Source organism: Gossypium hirsutum, chromosome D02 (genome assembly GCF_007990345.1).
Source record: "Gossypium hirsutum isolate 1008001.06 chromosome D02, Gossypium_hirsutum_v2.1, whole genome shotgun sequence".
NCBI classification, from domain to species: Eukaryota; Viridiplantae; Streptophyta; class Magnoliopsida; order Malvales; family Malvaceae; genus Gossypium; species Gossypium hirsutum.
The window spans coordinates 12,582,568-12,601,638 of NC_053438.1; the positions used below are offsets into that span (position 1 = coordinate 12,582,568).

Consider the following 19,071-nt stretch of genomic DNA (forward strand, 5'->3'; position numbering starts at 1 on the left):
CTATATAAAAATTAAACACTATGCATGTATCAAACGAAAATTTATAAATAAATGTATATAAATCAAATATAGATAAATTAAAAAATAAGTTTATTATATGATACATTAGTGGTGGAATTTTTTTAACTCTACAAGCAAAGTTAAAAACCCGTCTTGTACACAATATTTTTATTATTATTTAATTATCAATTAAGGATAAGTTATGACTTTTTAACCCGCTCGAAGTTAAAACAACTTCACCGCTAATGTATCAAATTATTATCTTTTAAAACTCAATAAGCAATACCAATATTATTAACACACAAATATGGTAAAAGTCATAGAGACGTATAAGTTGCTCAAGGTAGACACAATAATTGTTCATAATATCAAATTCATAGTTGATATCTATATTACTAAGATTGTCAAACACTGGAATACTCGTAGAACTTAAAAGTTATTATCATTCAGAAACTAAGCACCCCCTCCATTTTTGAGCTTATAGCTCATATAGGCAGCTTTAGCTATTGGATAACTGCAGCCCTTAACTCCCTCACAATGTTCATCACATCCTCTCTTGTAAGTTTGGTTGCATCGGCTGCACTCGGAATGCGAAAGGCATCTGCGAGTTGAAGTCGGCACGAGCAGCTCGGTGGTATCCGTGGTGATCCATATGCTCTCTCACATTTTCATAAGTTAGTTGCTGTTGATTCTGCAAAATTTCTTAGCATGCATGTTAATTATAGGGAAAATATCCAAATATTCATATACGTATAAACCATTCTAATGATTGAAGCTAGATGTTAGCAGCTTAAGGTCTAAGATTCAACCCCGAAAATGAAATCTATCCAAATTTGTAATGTACCAAAAATAAAATGTATAAACCATTCATGAACATCAAACAACAACGAGAATAGCGTCATTACGTATGTATCGCGTTGGCAAGATGAGACTAGGAATGTCTAAATGGAAAGGATGAGGAATTGGATGGCATTTAGCCTTTACTAATCATCTAGCAAGATATTAATTTATGGCCTGTTTTGGAACTATGATTTTGGCTAAAGTTTTAGCGTTTTAATAAATTTTGTATTTTGAAAATTCCAAATTTTAAAATAGATTTTGAAATCTAAATTTAACTCTTATGAAATTGAATTTGAATTTGTCAAATCTAAATCCAACTTTTTTATTTGCTATCCAAACAAATAATTTAGATTTTCAAATCTAAATTCAAAATTTTTCATCCAAAATCATAGTTTCGAAACAGGCCATATATTCCACTCATGGATTTAGTAGGATAATATCCAAATCTTATATTTATGTGAGTGGAATATATGTGAGTGAAAATAATGAATTCATAAATCATAAATTTTAAAGCTAAAAGTTTGAAATTCAAATTCCAGTACCCAAAGGCTACCTTAGATAAATTTTCGTAAAAGTATCATGTAAACTCATGTACTAAAAAAAGAGCAAATTGGTCCTTATACATTAAATCAAAGAGCAAATCAATCTTTTTTGTTCAAATTTTCATCCATTTCTATTATTAAAAGCTGGTGTAGCTGACGAAATAACCAAACAATTATACTTGGTGTGCCACAAGTGCCTCATTTCCATGTACATGGCCCAACTTTAAATAATAAAAGTGGATGAAATTTTTAACAAAAAGATCAGTTTACCCTTTGATCTAACATACAAGGACTAATTTGCTCATTTTTAATAAAAGGTACAAAATTGCAATCTAAGTACAAGAGACTCCATGATACTTTTACTATTATTTTCATATATGATACATGCATATATATTCCACAAGGACGTTCTTTATGTATAGTATTAGTTTCGTAACGACACATATATCATATATGAGATTAATATTCTTCCCTCGTCCATTCAGATATATACATATCTACTCATACATTGGTCAACAAGGAGAGATTAAACTGTGTTTCTGAAACTTGGTAAGAAAAGAAAATATGATGGGAAAAAAAACAATACCACAATGAAATTGAGTTGCTTATTGTCCTCCTCCAAGAATTTCGTCTGAAAAGAACACCCAAAAGTGTACGCAGTTTAGGCAAATCATTAGCAAATAAAGTTCAATTAACAAATGTTAGCCAATTGAAGAAGTGGGAATTCTGTCTTCAATTTAAACCCAATTATAGTCACAAATATGCATACATTTTTCTTTGCCATATCAAGAACATCCATCTGCACACAAAGAAATAACAACAGGAACCAAAATCATCAGATTCATAAGAAGGCTTAACTATATGTGTGTGTGTGTGTGTGTGTGTGTGTGTGTGTGTGTAAGTATGTATTTGTATGGGTGTGCGTATATATACTGGCCTGCTTGGCACGGACACAGGTAAGGCCATTCTCGAGGGCATCCTCTAAAGCCATCAGCTCCTTGTAAGGCAAAGATGTGATATCCTCCCCTTTCAAATGCCTAATTTAAGGGCAGGACAAATATACATAGTTAAAAGCAATTCATGTATTCTTATTATGTTGATACGATTTTTACATGTCATAACTGTGTTTAAGGTTTTTATCTACTTATACCTGAGCTCAATCTGCATGCTATCATTCTCTTTCTTGATTCTATCTATTTCATTGCTGAGATTCTGCAGTGAGTTTTTTTGTTTATGACAAAAGAAAAGAAAGAAACTGTTAGTTTATCTTTCACAAGAAAACTATAGCAATATGTATATTGTATAAATGAACTATGAGCGTACGTATTGGCATGCTGGTTAAAGTTATGCTTTTGACCAGGAAACCCTAAAGCTACCATTGTGAACTAGGTAGATCTTACTGGATTTCTGTTCAGGGAAAAAAATTACATTTAATTGTTTTATATATATATATACTTTCAAAACTGACTCCCATATATATATGGATCTTCAATTTTTGCAAGGAAAAGGAAGGTGGAGAATAACATCATTTTTACCAGATCTGTTCATAGACGATGTTACATACCAGATTTTAGAATTTAGATAGTTTTGAACTTCTAGTTTTCTTTTTCAACAAACATGATGAACTAATAACATCCCATTTGTAGATCTATTCAAAGATTTCATAGTTCATGTTTGTTTTGCTATATTTTTACCCCAAAAAAGGTCATTTTCCTTGTACTTGCAAGAAAATATCAAAAAGTGAAAGGGAAAATAAAAGAATAAAAAACCTACCTCATGTTTAGCATCCCATAACTTTTTCCCAGAAGTTTTCTGATATTGGTCCAAAATATCAATCAACCTTCACCACCAAAAAGATGAACTTTTTTTATTTTATTTTCACCCTCAAAGGAAATCAAAAGAAAATCCCAATGAAAAAAAGTTGAAAAAACAAAACAAAAAAAAGAAAGTAACAAGGTTTAGTACTTAGTAGAAGGGCTGCAATATTCATGCATCTTCCCAGAACTAGCAAAGATGATAAGAGAAACTTTAGCATCACAAAGAACGGTAATCTCTTTAGCTTTCTTCATGATTCCATTCCTTCTCTTTGAGTAAGTGACCTGCCTGTTACTTGAGTTCTCAATCCTCTTGATCTCAATCTTGCCTCTCCCCATCTTTGATTTCTCTCTTTCTACTTCTTTGCTTTGGTGTTTTTTGGTTGTAAAATGGTGAGGAATGGAGCACAAAATGAGGTTTAAAGACAAGAGCCAAGAGTGGAAAACTAACAGTTTCAAACATTCTATTTCAGGTTTGGAGATTTGCATACTTTCTAAGTGTCACTGTACGGACATGTTTGTTTACGGTTATTGGCATTACATACACACAGTCATGGGTCGGTTCGAATCCGTCGTGTTCAAATAATCAAAACTTTATTTGTCTGAAATTCGGTCTAGTTTATCAAACTCCGGAAAATATATTAATTAAATTAAATTTACGGTACACCCACGATGTTCAAACAAAACTTAAAAAAATGTGTATAAAACATAAATTAAAATATTATTTTAAAAATAAAAAAATACAATTGATATATTTAATGAAAGGCTAGCATATTTTAATTTTTAAGAGACCTAAAAGGAATTGTTCCACTTAGCAAAGAGGGCCACCTTCGCTCCTTTAGTTATACCTCATTGAGTAAAAACTATATATAATAAATATCATTATTAAAAATTTGTTTCAAGTTCAAATCTTTTTTATAATTAAATTTTTATAGATTTATTATTTAAAAAGATAAAAATATCTTTGTAAAAAGATAACTTAATTTATACACGAGAAAATAATTTAATAATTGAATTGGTGTTTGATTAATTCATGTCAACCCAATAAAGCATTTAAAATAATAATAAATATAATTAAAATCCAATTTAAATTTGAACCAATTTTAAGTGGTCATTGATTTGATTTTTTTTCTTCTTCAAACCTATTTTTTATTTAAATTTAAATATTTATTTTAATTATTAAATATAATTCGAATTGCTGAATTGAACCAATAAATTAGTGGTGATAAAAAAAAGTTTATGTACTTTTTTAATTAATTTTTACTAATTTATATCTATAGATTTTGATAATTGGAACATAAAAATATTTATTTTTATATAGTAAATTTTAAAAAGAAATAAATTACTTATAGATTAAATAAAACTAAAATTTAGTTCTTGTGAATGGAAAATCCAATCAAATTGGATAAAATTAAATAATAAGGGACTAAAATCAAAGAAATTTTTATGAACCCTAAATGTAAAAACCTAGTAGGCTAATGGAAGGGGGAGCTTTCTAGGGTTAGGTATTTCTTTTTAATGGGAATTTGGACAAGACTTGGGAAACTGATGAGAGGCGGCTAGCTTTGATGTGTTTGATACGTTAAAAGAGATGAATTTTAGGTGTATGCTATGATGCCACGTGTCATTACATGAAGCCTTTGAAATCTAATAAAATATTAGATAATCTAAGATCTAAATAAAAAAAAGTGTTTTTTCTCTTTTATTCCTAAATTTTAAATAAATTATGTAAAATATAATGGGAAAATGTAACATTCAATCCTTGAATTTAGTAATTTTTCTCAGTTGGGTCCCGTTTGATCCACTTGAGTCCTCTTAGCTTGGAATTTTTTTTCAATTTGATCTTTGAACTTAGATTCGGTTAAGATGTGATTATGTGATATTCTGAGATAATATCATGCCATTGCCTGAAAATTTTAAAAAATGTAAAATCTAAAAAACAAAATAATGTATTAAGAAATTATCATGAAATCATAAATTTTAAAAAAAAATTAAGTGATGATATAACACAATCTCATAATGACACGTATCATACGTTAATAAAAATCCAAATTTAAAGATTAAATTGAGAAAAGCTATCGACTTTTAAAATTAATATGGACCAGAAAAATATTTAAGAACCAAAAAAATAATAAAAAAAAAGTTGTGAACTAAATGGAGATGAGTAAGGGTCAAAAAGAAAAGAAAAGTTGGTAAAAATAGAAAGCCTATGTTTTTCCAAGAGTCAAAATCAAAACCTCCCGTTGTCTTAATATTATTTGTCTTAAAATTAGATTTGTCCGAGTGGATTTTTATTTTTGGTTTTGTCTAAACTTGTTTTGATTTTTTTTTAATCTTACATTAATTTTGGATTTTGATAAATTTTTTAAGTGTATTCTTTGTATTTAGATTAAATTAAGATGAGATGACATGATACTTTGAGATTGTGTCATGTCATCACTTAAAATTTAAAAATTTTATATAAAATCTAAAAAATATTAAGATTTATAAAGAAATTAAAAAATAACAATCTTTTAAAGGACGGGACATAATTTTAAAGTAACACGCTATCATATATCAATAGAATCCAAATTCAAAAATTAAATTAAGAAAAAGTTACCAAATTTTGGGACAAAAGTAGAACAAAAAAATTTAAGAACCAACAAGAAAAAAATTATCAAATTTAAATGTATTTTGAAAAGTGATATTTATTAATAGGGTAAATTCCACCCACAACCACTCAAATTTGATGCAGTTGACAAAACAATCACTTTAATTTCAATTCAGTCACTCAACTTTTGAAAAATAATAAAACAGTCACTAACATTATCGAAAAGTGACAAATAAGTCACTTATTAACATTTTTCGTCACTGGCTTAACATGACCAGTGACGTGGCCAATTAACTAGCTGATGTGGCCAGTTAACTTGCCACGTTGGAGGAGCAGCCAAAGGCTAAAAGTTTATACGGGTTTAGGGGAAAAATAAGAATAGATGAATTGGTTTAGGGTAAAAACACACAAACTGATTAGGATTAAGGAGAGGAAAAGAAAATCGAAAATCGACTAGGAAATCGATCAACAAGATTAAGGCTTGGAAATTAATTTTAGGGTTCAGGGTTGGACGATTGAAGGATTGGAACATCCAGGGTAAGGGTTAGAGTGAACGATTTAAGGTTGAAGGATTGGTATTTTTTGTTTCGGGAGAAAAGAAGACAATAAAAGATATCGGTGGTTAGGGTTGAGGGCCACAATGGTTAATAGAAACGAAGCAGCCAATGTTGTTGCATCCATTGTAACGAGTAAGTTTCTATATTTGGTTTTTGATTTTTTAGATTTAGGGGGATTTGGGTTTAGGGTTTTTTGGATTTCAAATTTGAAAAATGTTGCATTCACATAGGGTTTATGCTAAATTTTAATTTCATTGGTTATTAAAGTGCATGGTAGATTTGGATTAAATTGTTGACCCTGTTTATTGCTTGTATTAAATTGTATACCAGATTTTGATTTCGTTGGTTATTAAAGTGCATGGAAGATTTAGATTTTTTCAAAGTTATGGTCTGCCATGTGCATACAAATAGCCTCAGGGTTTAGTGACAAATAATTTTTTTATTGAATTATTTGAAACTGTTTGTGTCATTTTTATTCAAATATGATTCAAAATATTTTTTGAATTTTGATTGAAACATGATTTTATTGTTTGTATCAATTTGAATTGTAGGTTTGTATTTTTGTAAACTTCTTCTAACAACCTATTTTTCAATGGTGACGAAATAGTGGTTTCGAGACCATAAATTTCTATCATGCCAACTTGTAAATATTATTTATAGAATATTTATGGAGTCATTAGAGTCGTATTAAAATTTGGTCAAGAGATTTTAACGTTTAGATAACTAATTAAAGAAAAAGAACTAAATTGAAAAAGGTGTAAATGTTGATTTCTATTAGTTATAAGGATCAAATGGATATGGAATCTTAATCTAATAGACTTAGATGGTAATTATACCATAAAATATGTTAGTGGATATCTATGGACAAGGTTTAGTTGAAAATTTTAATTTTTAACAAGGGTAAAATGGTAAATTAGTAATTAAAACATAAATTTAATATGCCAAAATCACCATCTTCTTCATGGGAGAGAAGGAAAATCGAAACACCATTGAATAGTAGGGGGAAAGCTTCGGTCAAGGTATATTTACATGCATGGTATGTTTTTGAATCTCGTTTTTAATGAATTTTATGTTTTTGAGATCGCTGCAACTAGGTCCAACTAGCCCGTACCTTCATTTTTGAATCTGTTAAAACTTTTGGATGTTACCATTGATGAATCTAGGTTGTTTGCGATGATAATTATGTGTTTGAAGTTTTGATTGTGATTTTTGGTTGTTTTGGGAAGTGATTTTTGTTAGATTTTGATTTAAGGATTAAATTATTAAAATGTCAAAATTTCAAGGTTTAATTGTGAATAAAAGGTGTTTTGTGGACTTTTTAGAAGCCTTGAATATTCAGCTGTAAATTTTGACTTGTGAAAATGGTTAATTTGATTATTTTCGAGTAAAGGAGTAAATTATAAAAGTTGTAAAAGTTTAGGGAAAATATGTAATTAATGAAAAATTGAGGGTCAAATGCATTGAAATAAAATGTGATATATGTATGAGATTAATATATTGTATTTAATTATTATATAGATCAAGACTTGAATCAAAAGGACAATAACCGAGGAAAAGGGAAAATAGCGGATTAGTCCCTGCGTGTCGACCTTGAATTAAATCGTAGGTAAGTACATAGTATTTCAATACGTAAATAAAATTCTAATTGTAAAATTGTATTATTGTTCTTTGGTTTATATGATTATAGATAATTATTGTTTGAATGCACATACGTGCCCCTATTTGTACTTTGGTACTCCTGAAGGCATATTCATGCTCTTGATTTTATTTTGGTATCTCTGAGTATCATTACATAATCTCATCATTTGTATTCTTGAAATTTTAGTAATCAAATTATATGTGAATCGTGTCTAATTGTATTTAGATTAAACGTTTTACTATGTCCTTACTAAGCTAGGTAAGCTTACGGGTTTTTGTGGATTGTTTTATAGTTAATCATTGCTGACTCTTTGGAAGGATCAATCAACTGCTTACACTATCCATCTAAGTTGGTAGCTTTTGTATCTTTTGGGTAGTGGCATGTATATATAGATAAACATGTGGTTTTGAAATGTTGATAGATGTAGTTTATGAATGAGATGTGTTTTTTGCTTAGGGTATGTTTTGTATTGATGAAACAAGTGTACATATATAATGCATAGATGAACACCTTGAGGTTTAGTTGTTGAATAAAGTGGTTTTAATCATAGTGCAATGCTTATTTGTTTAAAGTCATATAAATGAGGTCTTTTGAGCATTTTTTAAGGTAAATGTTTAGTATATATATATGGGGCCTTTAAATGGCATATTGGTTGCATGAATTAGATTGATTAATTTGGTATATTTAGGTGTGTTGGATTAATGCCTAGGTCAATTAAATGTGTGCATAATTGGGGTGGTGGAATAAGTATGGTTTGGTCTTAATATGGGATGACTTTTGGGTCAAATTTGGTGCACACAACCTGGGGCACGGGCTATTACACGGCCGTGTGACACACATGTCCTGGTGACACAAACGTGTGTCATTTGTGAATTCTTAGTGTTTTAAGTCAGTGAGTTACACGGCTTGGCACATGGTCGTGTGTGACAAGTCAGAGAGTTACACGGTCTAGCACACGACTTGCGATGTGTGACCCTACTCAGTGAGTTATATGGGTAAAGGCACGGGCTGGGACACTGCCGTGTGTCCCTTATTCGATTATTACACGGCCTGGGCTATGTCACACGGCTGTGTGACCCCTGTTTTCACATTTTTACAACTTTTTCTTAAAATCTCAGATTTGTTTCAGATTAGTCCCAAATTGTTTATAAACTATTTTTGGCTTCGAAGGCCCGATGTAAGGCCCAAATTGCATATTTTTTTATAGGTTCTTAATGAGTTTTAGTTAATTAACATTGAATGACAAATTTTGATATAAATTGTTTGGAATTGTTTGGTAATACTCTGAAACATTAATCCAGTGACAGAGACGAGTTTGGGGTGTTACACTTCTAGTCTACGATGTGCATATTGATAACCGCAGGGCTTAGTGACAAATAATTTTTTATTTAATTATTTGAAATTATGTATGTCATTGAATTATGATTTATAAGTATTTTAAATATCGATTGAAATATGATTATTGTTTGTATCAAACTGAATTGCAGGTTTGGATTTTTGTAAACTTATTGTTTGCCATTTGCATACTAATTTCCTTAGGAAAGAGATTGTTTGGTTATTATCTGCCATGTGCATGATATTGTTTTGGATTAAAGTGCATGATTATTTTTTGGTTATTGTACATGACAAAAATGGAAATTTTTTTGTTAAATTTTTTTTGTTATTGGTTATTGTCTACCATTTCCTAGGTTTAGGGTTAAAGTGTTTGATTATTGTCTACCATGTATATGACAGAAATGGATGTGCCTGTATTAAATTGTTTTTGTATTGGTTATTGTCTGCCATTGCCTATGTTGTATTAAATTGTTTCGTTATTGTCTGCTTTTATTGATGTTAAATTTGTTTGGCAGGTTTAATTGGTGATGAATTTAATAAGAGTGAAGAAGAAATGTCTGATTTTGATGTGCCTGATAGTGATGTGTCTAATAGGATTAGGGTTAATCTAGATGGCTTAAATATGGATAATTTAGAAGTAGAAGAACTATGTGATAGTAATGATTCTTAGAGGTTAAATAGTGCACATGAATCTAACTTAGATAGCCAAAATTGGCTTGAGTTCAACCCAAACAATGACATGAGTAATCCTAAACTTCAGGTTGAATGTTATTTAGGTCTAAAGACAGCCTAAAAGAAGCTACCAAGCAGTATGGTAGGCTGACTAATTATTTTATGAAGTTCTCAAAAAATGATCTAAAAAGGTTAAAGGCAGTTTGCAGTTCAAAATGTTTTTGGTACATATGGGCCTTTAGACTACACCCTAATGACCCTACTGACCAGACTTGACAAATTAAGAGTTCAAACCCTAATAATACTTGCTCTAAAGTCTATAAAAATAAAAATATAACCTCAGCTTGGATAAGTCAACATTATAAAGACAAGTTCATTATTGATCTTGATTATTCTTTGACTTCATTGCAACAAGATGTCAAAAGAGATTTTCTTTGTCTCGTCTCACTAACCAAATGTAGGAGGGCTAAACTTAGAGCATTAGAATTACTTGAAGGAGCTCATAAAGCTCAATATGAGAAGATGTATGAATATTTGTTGGAGGTTAGGACCTAAAATATTGGAACAACAACAATCTGCTATCTGGATAACATATTGTTTGAAAGGATGTATGTTTGTATATATGCATGTAAATATGGGTATAAGGTTGGTTGTAGAAGGATAAAAGGTTTAGATGGGTGTTTCTTGAAGGACTACTTTGGTGGCTACCTACTAGCAGCTGTTGGGATAAATGCAAATAATGGCATCTATCCTATTGTATATGCTGCTGTTGAAAGTGAAAACCAAGCATCATGGCTCTGGTTCTTGGAGTTGCTCGCATTGGACTTGGAAATTGTGATTTCATATAAGATATCTTTCATGTCTGACAAACAGAGGGTAAAATTCCATTTGTCTATTTTGTTTTATGTTGTTTCTATTTAGGATGGTATGTCAAAGAATTAAACTATTTTTGTTCTATTTACAGGGACTTGTAGAAGCAATATCTATGTTTTTCCCTAATGCAGAAACAAGACATTATGTTAAACACTTATATGCTAATTTCAAGAAAACCGGTTTCCGGACAAAGGAATTGAAATATTTGCTTTAGAAAGCTACCAAAGCAAACACTTCAAGGGATTTTGAGGATGTCATGGCTAAACCGAAGAATACCAATCAACATGCGTAAGATTGGTTGAAGGAAAAGAACCCTACTCACTGGTCAAGGTCCCACTTCTCAATTAGGAGCTAAACTGACATGTTGGTGAATAATCTTTCTGACTGCTTTAACTAGGTAAACCCCTATTATTTATGTTTATTACTAATCATTAAGGACATACAGTTGATTAAATAATTTGTCTCACTAATCATTTATGTTACTTACTGGTAGGTGATATTGGAAACAAGAGGGAAGTCCATTATGACCATGATGAAAACAATTAGGACTAAGATTATGTTGTTGATTGTCAAGAAGAAAGAAGAAACTGAAAAAAAATTAAAGGAATCTTGTGTCCAAAGATCAAGAAAAAGCTAGATGTTAATATGAAAGATTCACTGAGGTAAATAGATCATTTTTAATATATTTATGCCTTTATTCGGCTATCACATGCTAGTGGGGTTGATCACATGTTGTTTTTAATATATGTATGTACTTATTCTGCCATTTTTTAATATATTTATGCCTTGTGTATGATATGATATGTTTTAGCGACTACTTTTTAGGTGTGTTCCATCATATGCTGGTGGGGACAGATATCAGGTTGAATATGGTCTAGGTAATCAGCATGTGGTGAACCTAGTTGAGAATTCTTGCTTCTGCAAGAATTAGGATCTCACTGGAATCCCTTGCATGCATACAGTAGCTATCATTCATCAAAAAGATGAATACCTTAAAACTTTTGTAAAAACCTGGTACACCAAGCAAACCCGACTTGCCATTTAATCCAACTTCATAAAACCGGTAATGTGTCCTAAGCAATAGGAGTCAGTGCCAGACATGCTGCAAATATTGCCTTCTACATTAAAGGCCACCTAACATACTTACTAAGGTGAGAAGAAAAGAATCTGATGAACCACAAACAATAGAAAGGCTGACCAAAAGAGGGGTGGAAATGAGGTGCAGTAAATATAAGAAATTAAGCCACAATAAGAGGAGTTGCAGAGGGGAAGTCGGCCAAAACATTCCGATAAATTATTTGCCTTTGCGTCATTAGATTACTTATAAATGCAATTTTTTTGATGGATTTCACTTGTTCTTGTAGGTCAAAAGACACAAAGTTGGTGCTCATAACGAAGTGGTTGCACCAACTCAGTAAGAGGCTACCCCAACTCAGCAAGAAGTTTCCCTAACTCGCCAACAAGATGTTTCCGAAGAGAAAAGCTTCCATTCAAAAGGAAATCAACCTTTGTTAGATGGATGCCTTCTACTCAAAAATCATCTGTGACAGAACCATCGATAACATTGTGAACCGAATGTTTATTTTGTTAACTTTTTGAGCTTGTGTAAATTTGCATATTACTTCTACTGATTTCTTAACTTAGGTAGATTATTATTTTTTGTAATTTTACCTATAATTGCTACTGTTATCTAAACTTATGCATATAGTTACTGAATTTTTTTGTAAATTTGCTTGCAATTCAAATGTGTTCAAATGTATTGAATTGTAGGCAAATTTGGCAACAATTTGCCCTTATTTTTGTAAACAGGTTGACCTTAATTTATGAATGAAGTTTAATGCTGACCAATGTTTTTATGCTTTTTTTCATCTTTTTTTTCTCTTCTACCATTCTAAGCTTTGATCCATGCAATTTAAGAAAAAAAAAACAATAATCAAATACTCTTTCAAGTCTTAAAAGAATATTAAACATTTAGAAAATGAAAAACAAATGTATGAGATTGACATTAGTCTTTCAAATTTCAAGTCTGTAAGCAAACTGATACCCTTAATAGACTGTGACATTTAAGTCTGTAAGCTTCCACTCACCATGAAAGAATACTCTCCCAATACCAACAGCCACATAAGTTGGTTTTCAGTGCTAACAACAACAATAACAACACCAGCTATCGCGTAAGCTGTTTTTCATTTTTAAAAAAGGAACAATATTATAAATAACAACATCAAACCTCATGCCTGAAATGGAAAAAGGTTAAAAGGATTATTTTGTTATTTTTCGAAAGTTGAGTGACTAAATTGAAACCAAAGTGATTGTTTTGTCAGCTGCATCAAAGTTGAGTGACTGTTGATGTAATTTACCCTTATTAATAAGATAATAAAAATTAAAAAGTTAGTAAAATTTTAATTATGTTGGTAAAGTTGAGACGTTAACTCTTCAAGTGCTCAAAATCAAGTTCCTAAAAAAGTAATTTTTTTAATTTTATTTTCTAGAAAAATTAATTTACATTTATAGCCATACTAATATATTATATATTTTTTTATAAATTTGGCTTACTTGTATTTTTCCAATTGAGCTGATGTTCGATTAATTTGTGACACTAACTTCCTCAGACACTTTATTTATAACTAAATTATGGCACACCCATGATGATGTAGGTGAAAACAATTATTTAAAAATTTATTAAAAATGATATTGAAATTAAATATATTTTGGTGGATATGGTAAAGTTGATAGAATAAAAATTATGCTGTTTTGGGTTAGAATACCGTTATATGTATATATTTTCTAGATTTTATATAAAGAGACTAAAATACTCTCAAAATAATATTTACTTCAATGTAAAAAAAAAGTAGGGGGTTTCAGTAAATTTAAAATTGAGCTGGGACCCGATGGTGACACCGACTCAGTCAAAATACTAAATAATAGTATTGATATAGATGATGATATAATAAAATATAAGATTATTTCACGATGTATATGAAAAAAATTTATGTTAAAATATGTTTATTAAAAAACTATCAACAAATGTTGGGTGCAGTGGTAAGACACATTGCACTCCTAATGAGAAAATGCAAGTTTGAACATTTTGGACGACATTGTTGGGAGGAGCTATTATGAACCTTGAATATAACCCATAAAACGGACATGAAGGATACCAAAAATTTTATGTAAAAAATGAGGTTTTAAATGAAACAATAAAACTAATACTTTGGTAATTTTGATATCCTAAGTTCAAGTCCCACCATTTGTGGATTTATTTAGGGTTAAATTTGTTCTTATAGATTATATATAAAAAGCCAAAACGGCCATTATAATAATATTTGTTAATTTTTAAATAGAAAGGTGTTTTAGTCATTTTCCAATTGAATTGGTGTTCGGTTAACTCGTGGTACTAACTCAATCAGGCATTTTAAGCTAGTAGAGATTAAAAATTATATCAATATATATGTTATTAGGCTTAATTTAAGATTAACCTTAAAGTAAACTTGTTTTCTCATTTTAATACCTAAACTTTTTTTTTTCTCATTTTGATACCTAAAGTACTATTCTATTATATAGGTTTCGGTCCAATTTTTTAACATCATTAAAAAAAGGTTTAAGGGTGCAAAAAGTCCTCAAACTTAAAAAAAATTTAAGCCCCTGATTTTTTTTTCACTCAATTGGATACTTGAACTTTCAAAATGCATAAAAAATGCCCTCAAACTTTAAAAAAAAAGAAGCAATTATGCCCTTTTTTTTGCACTCAATTGGGTACTTGAACTATCAAATGCATCAAAAAGGACCTTTGACCGTTATCTTTAATAGTTGATCGTTAAATTTAACTACCTCTAAATTTTTTCAATTAAAGCCACCCCGTGTCACAACCACGGCTTGACATGTGGCAAAAAGATTATAAAAAATAAAAATAAATAAAATTTATTAAAATATTAAATTTTAATAAAAATATTTAAAATTTATTAAATATTAGAAAAAATCATAAAAATCATAAAAAAAATTATAAAAAATTTTAAAATTTAATAAAAATCATAAAAAATTATAAAATGCAACAAAAGCCCTTTTAACGATTAAAGTTAACAACCCTCAATTTTTTAGTTAAAGCCATCATGTGTCGCAACATAACGTGACATATGGCGAAAAATGATAAAAAAAACCAATAAAAGTTATAGAACAAATATAAAACATTTATTTTAGTACGAAAATTTTATATGAATTTTATATTTCTTTACATATTTTATAATTTTCTTACAACTTTATAAAATTTTAAATTTTATTTTATATTTCTATATGTTTTATAAAATTTTACGATTTTTATAAAATTTTACAGTTTTTTATAATTTTTTTACGATTTTGTAATTTTTTCTATTTTTTTATAGTTTTTAATTAAACTTTAATAATTTTTATTGTTTATCATTTTTTATGCCACATGTCACGTTGTGGTTGTGACACGTGATGACTTTAACTGAAAAACATTAGGGACATTTTAAGTGCCCAATTGAGTGTAAAAAAAATAGGAGCTTAATTATTATTTTTTAAATTTGAGGGTTTTTTTTATAACCATAAACCTTAAAAAATGATAGTTTTAGGCAACAAAAATCGCCATATTATATTTTTTATCAAATATATAAAATTTAAAATTTATGGAACTAAAATGAAATATTAAATCCATAAAATATAACAAATATAAAAATATATATTAAAAATATATAAAATAGAAGAAATATAATATATATATAAATAAAAGAATACATATTCGATAAAAGAACTAGGGAGCATCAAAACCACAGGGCTGAGCAAAGTGGCGTCCATGGCATTTAGATGATGGCCTGAGGCAATGGAGTCACACGAACAACTGGATTGGTGGGGCGATCAGTGTGTTGCAGTGCTAGGTAGGTGGGATGAACCACTAGACAAATAGGACGATCACACAACTTGGTCTGTGATGGAGCGATGAGCAAACGATCAACATGAAACAATGTTGGGCAAGTGGGACGATCAGCGTTGCGAGAGCTTAGTGCTGAATGGTGCAGAGGTATACAGATGGGCTGCAATGGTGGGATGGGTTTAGGGTAAGGTTTTTTAACAATAATAAGTTTTTTTTCTCCAAAATTTAACAAAAATATTTTATAAAAATAAAGTTAAAAATGTGTGGCATGACTTAATTGGCCTGATTTTTTTTAACATCAATTAAGTTTTGAACTAAAAACCGTAACAAAGGAATATTTAAGTACCAAAATGGACCAAATAAATTTTAGGTACCAAAGAAAATCGGCTTACTTCTAAGGCTAAATCATGAATTAAACCATGAATTAAACATCATTTACGATCCCAGGCCCAATTTACGATCTTAGGTTCATTGGGCCAATTGTCTAACTTGAAAATTAATTTTCAAAAACATCATATTAATTTTAATTAATTTGATTAATTTAATTTTACTTGATCAAAATTAATTTTTCCAAAAATCATTTAGATTTTTCAAATTAATTTTTCAAGAAAATTCTTTAACCAAATTCTCTAGTTGAACAATTCTTACAACTATCTAATTTAATTCCACATAGAATAAATCAACTCAATTAAATTATTTCCAAAGTCGTGGAATTTTTTTTGATTCAAATGCAGTCCGATCGAGTTTTTGTTGAGCTAACAGCGGGACCAATCGAACATATACAATTAGGCTCTAGTAATTGTAATTATGTCCAGAAGCATCGTTCTGATAATTCACAATTACTTAATCATGGAGTTAGTCCACAATAACTACCATGATTGAAAACTCCTTATTATATAATCTTTACGAAAACAATTAATCCAATTGTTTTGTCCAATGACCTCGTCATGTGTGTGTTACCTTCATATGATATCCTTGATTCATTTGAGTTAAATCCGTTCACTCAATACAATCCTATTTTATCTCATTGTCACTATTGTGTCTTCTTAATGATTAAAATGATCACTTTCAACAAATGAATGTGATAAATTGCTCGTTCGAGAACGAGCAACCTATGACCATGTTCCATATTTATTAATCCACACAATGTCAATGAGAGGATATCATTAACTCTTTAATTGAGCTATAAATTCCACTGTTGCTAGTAAAACCATGTTATACACAAGTCATGTACCCAACATACCGGCTATAGGCTCAATCATCTTTAGCGCATAAGTCTCCACTTATATCAAAGCACATGAGTTGTATACGCATGGTCAATGACTAACTCAGGATTTAGGTAAATAACACCATGAACGTCACAAATGAATTAATTCACAAACGGATTCAGAATTAATTCATCTTGGGTCCAGTCCAATGTATCATTCTACCAATGAATACATATGTCTCTACTCGTAAAGTCAACTGCTCCGATAGCTAAGACTAGTCATCTCTCTAATTGGAATTGTAGACGACAAAATAATCATTCTTAGTATTTGAATCAAATGTTCACTTTAATTCTTTTATGGGATTACAAACTTATTTAGATTATCTACTGAAATAAGTTATCTTTCTCACAATGTAAACTTCTTACAATGCCACTTATCTTCAGTTTAAACTTAGACAAGCAATGAGCTAATATTTGCTTGTCACAATTTCGCTATGCATGCAAAATATGAAAGACAAAAAATACAAAAGACATAATAGTGAAATGTGAAATGTGAAATGTGAAATTAAATTTATTTATTTATTCATCGTTCAAATAAATAGAAAACAGTTACATGTTTACTATAATATGGGCACATTTCCCAACATCATCGCCTAACTCGAATTCTTTCGCTTTTTTATACTTATTGTTCACAAAAGCTCACCACTCTTACTTGCCCTTATTGTGATTTGCCTCGATCGGGATCCCTTGATCCTTACAAATAGGCTTAGGCATTCCCCTATTGAACATTGAGTTACCCTTGAGTATTTCCGCTAACTCTGGTTTGTAAGCCCTTTAGCTTACCCACTTCAAAACTCTAAAAGGGCCCCTGTGTCTTTGTTAAGCCAACAGTAAGCCATAATGTAAAACATTAGATAAGCGTTTGCGATGTACCTTACTCATGGCATTTAATCGATTTCACTATCCAGTTTGCATCACAACTTCCCCCCCAAAGTTTAATGCACAACCCACCTCTCTTATAAATGGTAGCCTCACTGATAGCTCAATAGGTTCACATTGGTTTGTCACATCTCTAGCAATTCTAATAGGGTCTTCGTAGCACTCTGATATACTAAGTTGATGTTCTCACCACAATGAACATCTTCAGCTAGTTGGATTGCTGATAGTACCTTGGTTCCACCCTTCTCATCACGACTCACTATCATAATGCATTGTCATTAACGAGTATCCAAGATACAAATACAATTGGCAAAATGAACCAAAAGAGCATTAATTAAGTCAAGAAGATTAAAAAAAGCACGAAATCATGATCATCTAAATGAATTACCTCGAAGTCTTCCTTACCTTTCCACTCACTTATTTGTAGCTCAACTACCCTGTGCTACTGGCATAGTTAGGACCTCTTTGGAATTAAATGTCTTGATCCTCTTAGTCAGTTTGCTAATTGAGAAACTAAGTTTACCCATAGCTTTCTCTGATATGAACAAATTAGATACCCCGGTGTCAACAAGAGCACTTCTCCTTTGGCTTGCGATGTTGATGTCTATAAACATCAACCCTTTCTACTTGCGATCCCACTTCACTTTAGTAGAATTGAGTATCATTGATCAAAGCCTCAACACATTTTCCTCATCAAGCTCCGTTTTATCTTCTTTAACAATCGCGAACAACATGGATTACTGTGGGCAGTCCCGCACCCTATGCGGATCACTACATAAGAAGCACTGTATAGGTTTCTTTTCATTCTCTTGTTCCTCGGATGGTAGTTGGGTTTTCTCTTCCCATTAGGTGGTTTCTCGTTGCTACCATTCTTACCATTATCGCTGTCGACATTTCTATCATGTTCTTCCTTATGGCCTCCCCACTATTACTCATCTCTTGGAAAACTCGAACTTGTCTTTCCTTGTACCAACCTTGGCAAATGACTTCGCCTCGGCCATGGCTTTAGTAAGCTCTTTGATCCCTAGTCGATGTAAATTTTGCTTCGCTCAAGACTTCAACCATCCTTGAACCAATAAAATGCCTCATTCTCATTCAAATCAGGGATTTGAAGTAACAACTCAGTGAACTCCTAAACATACTCTCAAACAGTGCACTATTGCATAAGTTGGTACAACTTA

At 30.6% G+C, this 19,071-nt stretch overlaps 1 protein-coding gene across 2 annotated transcripts; it reads right to left on the minus strand.

The window, feature by feature from the left end:
• Nucleotides 1-258: 258 nt before the first annotated feature.
• LOC107910365 (floral homeotic protein PMADS 2-like) lies at nt 259-3,615 on the minus strand. Of its 2 annotated transcripts, none has more exon segments than NM_001327035.1 (7): nt 259-691; nt 1,969-2,013; nt 2,152-2,181; nt 2,320-2,419; nt 2,533-2,594; nt 3,156-3,222; nt 3,348-3,535. In NM_001327035.1, coding segments are annotated over 7 exon segments (642 nt in total). In that variant the 3' UTR covers nt 259-541.
• Nucleotides 3,616-19,071: the final 15,456 nt, after the last annotated feature.

What these genes read in the sequence shown, in the direction of transcription:
- LOC107910365 (XM_016838185.2), bottom strand. Translation starts at nt 3,535, where the DNA reads ATGGGGAGAGGCAAGATTGAGATCAAGAGGATTGAGAACTCAAGTAAC. An exon ending in AGCATGCAGATTGAGCTCAG is followed by an intron (nt 2,420 to 2,532) that starts GTATAAGTAGAT and finishes CCCTTAAATTAG; the next exon opens with GCATTTGAAAGGGGAGGATA. An exon ending in AGCAACTCAATTTCATTGTG is followed by an intron (nt 692 to 1,968) that starts GTATTGTTTTTT and finishes GAAATTTTGCAG; the next exon opens with AATCAACAGCAACTAACTTA.